The 12,272-nt window shown below is 45.0% G+C and overlaps 1 protein-coding gene across 1 annotated transcript in view; it reads right to left on the bottom strand.

The window, feature by feature from the left end:
* The window catches only part of CEMIP (cell migration inducing hyaluronidase 1), a 104,279-nt gene that overhangs the window by 13,667 nt on the left and 78,340 nt on the right, over positions 1–12,272 (bottom strand). Inside the window, exons 14-20 of the mRNA XM_063412538.1 lie at positions 8,724–8,929; positions 6,784–6,853; positions 5,888–6,016; positions 5,123–5,208; positions 2,280–2,411; positions 395–430; positions 156–311 (exon numbers count right to left, since the gene is read on the bottom strand). Coding sequence (XP_063268608.1) covers positions 156–311; positions 395–430; positions 2,280–2,411; positions 5,123–5,208; positions 5,888–6,016; positions 6,784–6,853; positions 8,724–8,929 — 815 coding nt within the window. The remainder of the gene's footprint in view (positions 1–155; positions 312–394; positions 431–2,279; positions 2,412–5,122; positions 5,209–5,887; positions 6,017–6,783; positions 6,854–8,723; positions 8,930–12,272) is intronic.

Genomic DNA, 12,272 nt, shown 5'->3' with positions numbered 1-12,272 from the left:
GTTGCACAGTGAGGACTCTGGGATTGGGAGACATGAAATGAAATCCCTTCTGTGTATGGTTATTAAACAGAGCAGTGCTGAGGAAAGCACACTGGGCAGGAGTTTGTGCTGGGAGCAGGAGCTGTGAGTGCTGTGATGTGCTGAGCTCCACTTACGGGCTGATGGGCAGGGTCCTCCCCCTGTGGTCCAGACCTCCAGGCCCCCAGATCTCGTTGTCCATGGTCTCGGTGCCCAGGTTCCCACTCTCACCAACAAACAGGCTGTTCTTGATCTCCTGCTTGGAGCCGTCGTCGTGAGGGAAGGTCCCACCACTGAGGAGAAAGGGCTGGAGTGAAAGGGCTGCCCAGCCCCACTGCTGTGCCCACCACAGCCCCACAGCCCGTGCCACACTTACCTGGCCAAGGTGAGGCCAATGCCATTGTCAGCAAACCTGCCAAGAGAAGAGAGATGCTTCACAAGAGGTTTGGGCTTGCTTTGGTTTATCATGGCAAACTATAACAGCCAAAATGGTGGAGGACAGCAGGAATTAATTACTGTACACTGCTCAGGGGCAGCTCAGGGTTTTCCAGACTTGTTCCCTGTCCAGTTTTAGAAGATTTCTTTTGGCACATCTTGCAGAATACGCAGATCACATGAAGCATCAGACACACACCTGGTTGCTCCAGCTGGGATTAAGATGGTGGTTACTAGCCATAGTTTACTTGCCTGATAAAGTCTTATCCCTTTGCCTAATGATCACACACTTTTGTCTGGTAGATAAAAAAAATCATGTTTATCTCCCACTCCAACCAGCTTTTACTATTTAATGGTGCTTTGCCTTACACACTGGGCTTCCCTGTTTTCATCTGTCACAAACTGCTTCCATAAAAGAGCTTTGCAAGGGGTTAAAAATGAGCAGCTTGGCTTCTCTTTCCTCAACAGGAATACAGAGATCAGAGCTTCTTTACCAAAAATAAAAACAAAAATTGGAGTATCTTTCTATTTTGCTGAAATTTCAAAATAAGATAAATCCCAGATGTTGGTCCTTGACTCCTGCTTAGAGAAATGCTGCAAGAATTGATGGTTTGAGTCAGTCTTGGTGGTGTCTTCACACCGGCATCACTTCCCAGGCCTGTCACTGACCCTGGCAGTGGTTTGGGAGCAGATCTCCTCACTGTGCTGCTGTCTGTAGGTGGCAGCCCTTCCCACCCTATCGCCTCCTTGCTTCCCTGCAGGCCACATTAACGCTGGCCCTGTTAATGGGATACATAAGTCTTTCTGTTGCAATAGAAATGGAAATGGCAATAAAGACAATTACAGTTTGATGGCTGCTTCCTCCAATTCACACACACTCTGAGATTTGCTGCTGGAAACTGATGCAGCACTTGGTGTTTTAGCACCTTTGCTCCATCAGCAATACAAATGTGACCTGTGTGGGATCTGTGAGAACACTGCTGGCAGAGGAGCGGGGTGGATTCTTGTGGGTCATAAGAAACACAAACTGTGGTGCTCAATATGACATTTCTGAGTGCTCTGCTACAGCCCCATTCTCACCAGATCACTACTGCCAGCTTATCCCACTGGTTGCTTTAAGAGGTTTGGGTCAGGCAGCTCTGGCTGGGAATTGGACACAAGATACCAGCATGGCAGCCATTCCCACCAGGGTTATCACAATATGCCCATAAAGGGGCTTTTTCCTTTTCCTCCTCTTCCCTAGGATTGATATCAGGGGCCTGGCTCAGAAACAAAACTTCAGCAGATCGTCTGTTTTCAAGTGCAAAACAAATATCTGCTCTGGCCAGTGCAGGAAATGGCCTTCAAAGAGCACAACACGCACTTGCCCAGACTCTCTCCCTTCTGCTGTGATGCATAGTTTTATGTCTGCTTCATCAGTACCTGCTTATTCAGCATTTCACTGAACCACATAAAACTGATCTGTGACCAGGCTGAGCCAGGAAAGGTGGTGCATTTCACTGCTTTCTTTTCAAAGCACCTCATTTTTCATATATTAAAAAAATAGATTTTATTTTTCGTTATTAGCATCTGTGTGTCTGTGTGTGTATTGTGACCATTTATGAATGCTGGTCAGCATCACACAGAGAAAACAACTGAGGGATCCTCAGCTCAGACAAAGTAGGTTTTGTTTGTGTAAAATAATACTTGTGGTAGCTGAACATTTCATCTTCATTTCAATCTTGGCCCTGCGGAAGGTGCAAAGCGATATAAATAGTCTGAACCACAGCTATGCTCGCCATAAACACCAGGCTGAGCTCTGAGGGTTGAAATGAGGCAAAACTCACTGGCAGTTGTCCAGCCACACATCTCCACCTCGCAGCCAGGCCCCGTGATCCTGATTCTTGTAGGCAATGAAGCGCTCGATTATCGCAGGTTCCCTGGGCTTCAGAGGATCAGCATCCTTGTGTGGGCTGTACCTGCAGCCAGAGCAGAGAGGAAAGGTTGGCGAGGGAAGGTGGCCTTGCTGCCTGCATGGCCCTGCTAAACATCTGGTTTTTGGTAACTCAGGAACAGCTTTGGGACCACAGTCCATCCACATAGCGTGTCTGCTCAAGCTGTGGTGGCCAGACCCAGCTGCCAAGGGAAGGAAGGTCCAGGCAAGGCAGTTTTTGTAAAGACCTGCTCCAAGTTTCCTTTCACCTTTCCGGTATTGTGTTGCTGATATATTGCTGAAAGCATGGAAAGTTTATTATTGCTCCCAAAAGTTCCAGATATTTTTTTAATCCCTTACTGCTATCCTTTAGCATGTTCCTGTTATTTAGATAAATATCCTTTTGTTTTCCCTTTTGAGCATTCTTATCTCCTAGCTCTGGCTATACTGTGGCCATGAGTACCACTGCCAAGCCTTTCTTGCTGTGGAAAGGAATTTAAAAATCTTGGAGAGGGGCTGAGAGTATGTCCTTCACTACTCCCACTGCACAGGACACACGTACAAGGTTTATTAACCCTGAAGTTCTCAGTATGATGAAATACTGGCCTAATTTGGTAAAATAAATAAATAAATAAAAAAGGGCATAAGCAGAAACTGAAGCAGACACTGCAGCAGTTTGCCCTCAGCTGCCCCCTGAGAGCCACAGGATCTGAGCAAGGTGATGCTGAGCTTGGCTGTCATTTACCCTGTCCTGAGGCACCACGCTCCTTTCTGCTGTTGGAGGAGCATCCTCCATCACACTACACAGCTTACAAGACCTGACAGACAAGTATCCAACTCAGTGCCAGCAACGGATGGTCCAGAGATTAAAATTCATCCCTCACCATGGTTAGTGAGGCCAAGCTGTCAAATTGCTAACAGATATTCAATAGCACTTTGCTTTGCTTAATAAGCCATCATATCAATCTAAAACTGAGCATCAGGCTGATAGGGTTCCAATAAATGAATATTGCTTTGGCAGCTCCATCACTGTGAATTTACTTCCAGAGACAGATTTAGTATCAGCTCTCGTGAATTCCCCAGGCATTGTTAAGTACAGATATTTTGAGATGGATTCCAATTTCATTCACATCCATGATAACTGGAGGAACACTACAGAGTCCAGAATTTGACTTGGACATTTAATGCTGTAACTGAATGCAGAATAATCTCTCCAACCCTGTCATTGTCCAGCCTAGCTCACAGTTTGCTCCAGCCAGCCCAACTTCAGTCATTTATTCAGTTCAATCTTGACACATGAAAAGTGGAAAATGGAATAAATAATCTGCAGTTTATGCTGGTGGGTAATCCCCAAGCACAACCATGACTGCATTACAAATTGTTTGGCTTCCAAGAGCCATTTCTGCCCTTGTATGGCAAGGGAGAAATTGCCTTTTGTGACCACTAACTGTGCCTGTGGCAGCAGGCAGTTCCCCAAGGCACGTGTTCAGCTGCATGGAAAAGCAGCATCAGGCTCCCAAGAGCAGGCTGCTCTTAAGTTATTCTTTTAGCAGCTACTTTTACCATTGAATTCATCACTTGAATTAACTGAGCATTAAAATAATGTAAATAAAATTCACTCCTGACCATCTTTTAGCATCAGCTGCTAGCCAGGGTGCCAGGGTGATGTGGGTAACTGATATCTGAACTCCTGGCTGGGCTCCCCCAGGAAGGATAATGGATCCCACCCCTGCAATGCCTGCCCAGTGCATGGCTACAGTAGTCTGGGTAACCCACACCCCAGAAATAAGAAGGAGACAAAGTTGTCATTCTCCCCTGCTGAGCAGAAGCTTTCAGCAGGTTTCTCTTCCTTACATGGTTTCCTCTGTCAAGAAATGAAGTTGTAGGGGAATGCAGGTTAGGGTGCAATTGGAGGCCATTTGTCTGTTAGGAAAGGAATTATGGAATTTGAGAGTATTTAAGTCCTTTCACATGTCTGGGGGTTGGTAACCAAGAGCCAGACTCAACCTCTAATGAGATATAGGAGTGCAAGTGCAGCCTTTCATCAGCCTCCTTCCTCTGGGGCCAGCTCTGGGGAAAGAATGGGTTCTCAGAAGCCACCAGACCACAGTAGGTCTGCTGATATGATACAGTTTATAGAGAGGTTTCCATTATTTTTTAAATCACTCCATTACACCACAGAGAGGCTGTGCACAGCAGCAGAAATGAAGGATTACTCTTCATTTAATTGTGTATTTAATTGTGATTGTTACTGCAGTGTCAGGTTTGGAACTAGGCTCAAACCTGAAATCAAAGCATGAGCTCCATGACATAAACACTCCCTGTTCAAGCAGGGTCTAAAAGAATCAGCAAAAGCAACAGTATTCCCAAGAAATATTTAAATGTCTTATTCCTAAGAAACTCTTGCAGCAAGTTCTGCCCAAAGGGAGTGTTGACCAGGCAGTGAATTTTCTTCCTTATCTAAAAAATTCAAAAATCAATGGAACACCCTAGAGGAGGTGTAATATCCATGCCAGCTCAGTGCTAAAGAATGACGATAAAACCAGAAGGATGTGGGTGTCAAGGATCCCTTATAAAGGAGAATGGAGAGATGAAGTCAGAAATGGCCAGTTATATCTAAGTGAAGACCTTTCCCCAAAAAGAGCCACCCCAAAGGCATTGCAATGATTCTTGTGAGCTTCCTTGGGGAAATTTCATAGCTTTCAGTCAGTGTTTTAGAGAAACCTTTTCCAAATCAAACTATGCAAAACACTTTACCTCCCAGAAATCAGTGTCAGGATAGGTCTTTTGTCCTTGGCAGAGGCTGGGGTGGTTTTAACACCATTATCGATGATCATTCCAGCCTAAAGGAAAACAGAAATGCAATTATCACAGTATATTTATAAATTTTACAGCTCTGTCCATCTCCAGACTCTATGTCCAATTGTTCTAAGCCCAAGTCACCCACATGATGCTAAGAACAGCTTCTGCTAATAGCACGTGAAACAGAGGGGCTGCCAGGACTATCCAGACTTGCACATATCCCCCAGAATTGCTGAAAATTTCCTTTTCTCATAATTGCATGCATTCCAATACACCTAAAGCTTCTCTTTCAGCCTCAAGCCCTCAGTAACACACAGCCCCACAACACGGCACGCCAAGGAGTAAATAAGCAGAGAAGGAGATTAGACACAGCGGCCGTATTTATCCCTCTAGAAGCCGTCCCGTTAGCTGCCAGCACTGGCAGTCGAGGTGTATAATTAGACAAGCTGCCAGCAGATGCTCCTGCAGGCAGCATTTTGGGAGCACAGAGGCAGGGAAGCAGCCCGAGCAGAGGGCAGAGCCGCTCTGGATGCCCAAGAGCCAAGCAGAGCAGGTGCTGGCTGCCTGAGAGCGCTTCCGCGCCAGCCGCCTTATCTGCAGACACAAACAGGCGTGCAGCAGCTCCCAGGGAAATGGAAAGCACAGGGACTGATAGCTTGCAGGCCCGGGGAGCTGAGCAGGGGACGGTGTTTGCTCCGAGGGCGGCGTGGGAGGACTCACGCGGTAGTTGGAATGCGCGCGGTTGTTGGAGAACTTGCCCATTGGCATGTGCTCGGAGTAGCCGGGGGAATACATGCCCGCCGAGGGGCCCGTGGGCACGTGGTGCAGGACAAACCAAAAGCCTGTTTCCTGAGAGAGAGAAGGCACATCTGAGACTCTGCTCCAGCCCCAGGAGGGCTCAGCAAAGCCACAAGACGTACGCTGGAAGATTTCAAGACAAATCACAGCCATCGACCCGTGTAACGCTCTGCAGTGAAGAGTTTAAGGCACATGAACATTGACAGTCCCCATCCTGATCCTCAGCGTGCCTAAGGATGAGTTTTGGTATCAATACAGAAGCAGAAGTGAGACTTTCCAAACTTAAAAATCAAATAATTGTTATTTAGTTGCCTAAAAATTTATCAAGGGGTCCTAATATAGGTATTCAAGGTTTGGAAGCTTTGGAAAGGCCCCAACTCTCTGTTTTAGGCTTGATTTTCTTGTTTTTGTGTCTTCTCAGGGCAATAAGGGCTCCTGATGCGACCAAAAATGCCTGTGGAATTAGCATTAGGGCTGACTGGAATCCCAGAGCACCATTACTGTACTGCAATCAACAATATCATTGCCAAAGACTTCTCCGTGACTCCACAGTCACATTTATTCAATTTATTCAGGCTGCACCCTGTGGAATTTTGTTAAATCCAGCTCTAGAAACAGCAAGTGGCAAGATGCGTGGAGCAAAAGTAAAACCATTATTTTTATTGGTGGCAGCAGCCACATTAATGTGTGTCTCAATCAAGCAGCTTCAAAAATGACTGTGTCTCAAAACCAGATTTTGTGTCAGTGAGAGCCTCCCTCAGCCTTGCAGGGTTGTCACTGGCCTGAGCTGTTACCAAATAAGAAGGTTGTGCACTCACTTCAGATCCGGCAGCTGCACAGTTTATGAGGTTGTTGTGTGGGTTGGCTATCCAGAAGGTGGATACAGCACTGCAGGTCAGGAAAACAAAGAACAACACAAAAATGATGCTTTGAGCACACACCAGAGTCACCCATAAACTCCCCAGTGCGGGCAGAGCTGATACCTCCCCAGATAAGGAGCCCTGCCTAGGGGCAAGAGGAATGTGTTTTGTCTCATACCTCATGTCCTCTGTGGTTTGACAGAAAACATGGCCTTATCTTTTAAAACACCAAGTATTAAATGAGGAATTTTGACTGCAATTCCAAGCCTGCTATGAAGCTGTCAGATGTCAATCATGTTTTATGATAAGGTAAATATGTTGTTGCACAACTGACAGAAAGGAACTTTGCCCCCACATAAGCCCTTGGGTTCATTAAAGACTTGTTTAATTGAGGAACCTAATGAATTTCCTATTAAGGCCTTTTCAAGTGTACCCCCATACCTGTCTTTTCCAAAAGCTTCTGTGACTGATTAACTTTACTTGCTCCCACCCTCCTAAACATTTCTTTGGGACAAAAGCATTCCATTTGTCTAATGCACATAAAAGACTCTTAATTGAAAGATTCCCATCAAGGAGGACAGATCAATCCATCCATCACAGTCCACCCTGTGACACACAGAATTCATTAACCAACAGGCATGGGAAACAGCCAGCACTCACAGCCAGCAGACTGGCCCCTAAATTTTCTGGGTGAGATTTGTCCTTCTGCAGGATATGAACCTATGGAACCCTTATGTCTATTTTAATCTTGCCATGAGGAACTTCACAGGAGTTTTAGGCCAACTGATTTTGCTAATGCATTTCCGTTTGTCTGACTTTATCATGAAAACATAGCAAAATTTTTCTATTTTGGGCGTGGGACTGGCCTAGAAAGAAACAAATTTGGATTATTTATAGACCACCTCCTGTTGTGTAGGCAAGGGCAAGGACAGTGTATTTCCACAGTGACCTGTCTTTCAGCCTAATCCCATTCTTCAGAGCCACATGGATTGGGCAGGTTGTGGTGTCATTTGGCACAGTCCTGTTGTTTTAATTCCTAGCAGCAGCTCCCTGCCTGCCTCTCCCAAGCTGATGGAGCCACAGCTGGTGCTCATCCCCTGTCCCTGCACTGGGATTAGTGTTGGTGTACTCATGCACTTCCAGGATGGATGAGCCCAGTGAGAAACAAGCTGAGCTGTTTTTCTGATCAGACCTTGAATTCTTTTATAAAGGAACAGAGGGCAGATCAAAGTACCATAGCACTTTTCCATTAGAAAGAGCTCATTCATGTAACAGTCTTCAAAATGACACACAAAATGTCCCTATGTCTATTAAATGAATTATCAGTGGAAAATGAGCACAATGGCTAATTAACCCTTATTTTAAGAATGGGGACATCAGGTATATTTTACAAAGAAAGACAGATGTGAAAAAGAGCATTGCATGAATTCCTCTCTCTCTTGCCAAACTAAAAAGTTAAAAATACTTTTGTTTGAACAAAACATCAGTTTTTTCTCAGGACAAAATGGATGATACCAAAATCTTTTCAAAATCAACTGCCATTTGAGATAAGCACAAATGTCAGAACCTGGCCCATTCTGAACTCAGCTACTCTTTGCTGAGCCATGGAGTTCATAACTCCACAAGGCACAAGCAGGGCTGTGCACTTTGAAAGAAAGATTTACAATATTTTAGGTGGGAACCATCTCAATGGACTTGCAAAAAAGTTAAAAGTACACCCTGGGTCTGTAGGTAACTGAATAACACAAGGATAAAGACCCCAAGGAAACTGCTCTCCCAAATCTGAGGCAAACAGCTCAGACCCCTACAGATATCTACATAACCACATAGACAAAATGCTGTCTGTTATGGCTGAGTGCTGCAAGGAGAAGGAAGAGAAAAGGAAGGCTCCCTCTCACCTGCAGTCCTGCCTGGGCTTAGGGATGTAGCCCGGGTAGGCTCCCTCTGTGATCAGCTTGCACATCCTGCTGTCGCGGTCGGAGGGGAGCAGCGTGCTGGGTTTGACCAGCAGCCCCAGGCAGTGCTCAAACGTGTTGCGCTCCTCTGGCCCATCCTCCGTGAAAAAGCAATGGCCCAGGGCATCATAACCCACCACATCCTTCACCTGTGGGTACAAAACAAAGGGCAGGGTTAAGGTTTTATGCTCCAGCCACTGTACAGTTAGAGCAAACTTCAGTGTGATGGCACACAGGAGCCTCAGCACCCTTTGGAACTCAGGATCTACAACCAAAACCAAAAGCAAGATCCCTCTCAGCCTTTAGGAGCTTATAGTCTAAGCAATAACTCTAACACTTAATTAGAATTTGTCATCACCTAGGAAATGCTCATTCCATTCTTTTGTTTGCCTGTGAAATCAGAGACTGTCTTAGCATGAGGCTGGAAAAAACACAGGGTGGGGGATGAGGAGAGGAATTAGATGTTCAAATCACATCTGGGCTCATTCATCTGATGTGGAGTTACATGAGCAGCTACATAAAATGCAACTCAAAAATGCAGCTGAGATGAAAAAATATTTTTCCAGGCTATCAGAGAGGCAGAAAGTTGTTTTCCAGACAGGCTGGCTTGTTTTAGGTTTGACCTGATCTTTGTTTTCAAGTTGTTGACAGAAGCTTTTCTTGACCCTGAGACAAATCAGCTGGTGTTAATCAATGCTGCTCTGGTTTGGTTTGGATGTTGTTAACATTGGGACAGCCCTAGCTGGACAGAAGAACACCCCTCACTCCCCTGGAAGATCTGAGAGCAGGAATGTGAGACTGAAGCCTAAGGACAGGACAAGATGGGAAGCAGCAGCCCTTGGACATGTAGCAAGTGTGTCCAGCAAGTCAGCTGTCAGTGGATATATCTGGGATATAGAGAATTAATTTCAGGTCTCCATTGACTCGGGGAAGGTCTGGATCTCCTGGGCTCTTTCCTTGCTGTTCTTCTCAGCCACCACCCATCAATCACCCGGACTCAGGAAACCTCCCTAGCAAAGGTTACCCTGCCACAAATGTGTTCCTCTAAATGCTTCTGATGAAACAGTAATTGAGGGGACAAAGGACAGTGTCAGTCTGCACAGAAGATCTGTTCATCATGGTATCACTGAGAGACCAAGGGCTTGGGCATTCAAGTGTTGGAATTGCTTTCGTAAACAGGTTGAGATTTCCTTGTTACCTTCGTGCCTCGTTCCTGAGGCAAGGAGCACCAATTTCAAATAAAATCCCAGGATTAGTGTTGAAATGATTACAAATATGTTTTCACACAAGGACAAACACTTTGCTTGCCAAACCTATTACCAGCTTACAACCACACAGACTTCTGTTATGTGGCATCCGTGCTCCAGTGTAAATACTCAAATCTCTGAGCACAAGTCATCACAGCAAATTAAGCACTGCTGAAATGACCTGCAAAATGGTACATTCCATTAAGCTTTGTCACTGAAATTCACTGCTAACTTCCCTGGTCTAATAAAATGATAGATTTTGCAAGGTTTAGCTTTCTTTGTTTAGGTGTAAAACATATGTACTAAACTGTACCCCCTCAGAAGAATGACCTATCCCAGCCTTGTTATAATAAAGGTTTACAGGACAGAACATTTCAGGAGAGTGAGCAACATTCAGAAGGTTTCCAACACGTAGAGGAACCACAGAGATATCAGAATTCCACAGAAACTGCCACTGAATCCTATTAGCTTTCTCTCACAGGACACTAATACCAAAAAGACACATAAGCCATAGTGTTGGGACATTTAGATGATGGGAGCAGTTTCCCTAGAGAAATATTTGCCACTTCAGCCATTTATCTTTCCAGCTGGCACAACACTGCCATGGACAGGGCCATGGACATCTGCAGTGACCACTCATCTGGACCAGGCATGAGAGAGTATCCCAGGGGATCCCCTCTGCCAGAACAGTGAGAGAGAACAGGAGCAGGGTGACAGAGGGCTGTGAGCTGGCAGAGAGGCTCAGAGCCTGCTCTCCTAATTCATCCCTAAAAGCCCACAGACCAAGCTGGTTATCAGCCAGGAACCTGGTCCCTTGGGCATTTGTCACGCTCTCTTTGATTAATTATGTCCCCGTAAGCCATCTCAGTCACCTCTGACTTGTTTCCAGTGCCTGTTTTCATGCACAGGCCCACTACTGAAATGCCTGGATGTCAAACGAGATGCTTGTTCCAACATCATTTTTCTAATGCATTTAATTTTTTCTTTGATTAAAACCTTGCTAATAGTCCATAATCTTACATTAACCATGAGTAATTTAGAGCCAGATAATGGCCTTCCTGGCAAAAAAATTGCTGTGAAGTATAGCTGGATTAGTAAAAGCAGATACCACTGAAGCTGTTAAATAGCACAACCTCTTATTCCATGAAGTGCAGGTCTCCCCTGGATCCTGCCAGACTATTTAGTGACCCCCATTTAATTCCCTTCCCCAGTGGCTCTTTCTACTTTAGCTTGCACACTGGGATCCAAAGCAGAGAGTGGGAATCAGAGCAAATTTTCATCCCTGGGATTGCAGTGGTGTAACTAGGTGGGGGTTTTTGCCAATATATTGCAGAAAACATTGGGTAACTGTTGCATTTTAAAACAATAATTATGGTGAGAAACTCATTTCTACAGATTTGTTTCCAGAAGCGCCCTCTGTGCCTCTCAGCTAATATGAATTTACATGCAAGTGCAGAATAACCCATCAATGAGGTGAGCTAACATTGAGACAGCTACTTCTAACAGGCTGTGCAGAGCCACAGAAAAATACCTGTCATCAGAAATAACTGGACACTCTTTTCTCCTAGACTTTCCAGTATCTATGAGTATCTCTGAAGTGACATGAGAAAAGTGACAGCAAAGCAAGCAGGAGAGTCTGTATGTAAATTACCTGCCTGCTTTAATGACAGTAAAAAACAACTTATGGCCCTCTTCCACTTATTAAAACATTTGCACAGGTGCTCTACAATACTTGTGCAAGAAGCACCTCTGAAATCAACAGCTTAATGTTAAGGACATCATTAAATGCTGTGCTATGCTGAAATTTAAGAGTCCAGCTAGAATTTTTATGGCTATTTCCAAAGTGTGGTTTGTGTACATCATTAAGGCAAATTTCCAGCAAAATCCCTCTTGATCTCAGAGGGAATGAATGTTACCTGGGGAAAGACAGAGCTCATCTCTGTTTGCATGAATGGTGTTTTTGCATGTAGAAAGAGGTGGTGCTGCCCAACTAAAAAGATAATAAGCAACTGGGAAATGTATATAATAACTGCTTTAGTCATCAGAGACCCACGTGGGTGTCTTTGAATATATCTGGGGGAGAAGGAAGAGGACAGGAAGGAAATTAGAGTCAGAAAGCAGATGAGGAGATTGTGGTGGGATCACCTGATGAAGCAAGGCATGGAGCTGCTGACTGCAGATGTGAATCAGAGCCATGAAACAACAGCTAGTGATGCAACATTTGGAGCATGTTTTCTGTGATGCA

The sequence above is a fragment of the Prinia subflava genome, chromosome 15 (genome assembly GCF_021018805.1).
Source record: "Prinia subflava isolate CZ2003 ecotype Zambia chromosome 15, Cam_Psub_1.2, whole genome shotgun sequence".
NCBI classification, from domain to species: domain Eukaryota; kingdom Metazoa; phylum Chordata; class Aves; order Passeriformes; family Cisticolidae; genus Prinia; species Prinia subflava.
This window is presented reverse-complemented; position numbering and strand designations above follow the sequence as displayed.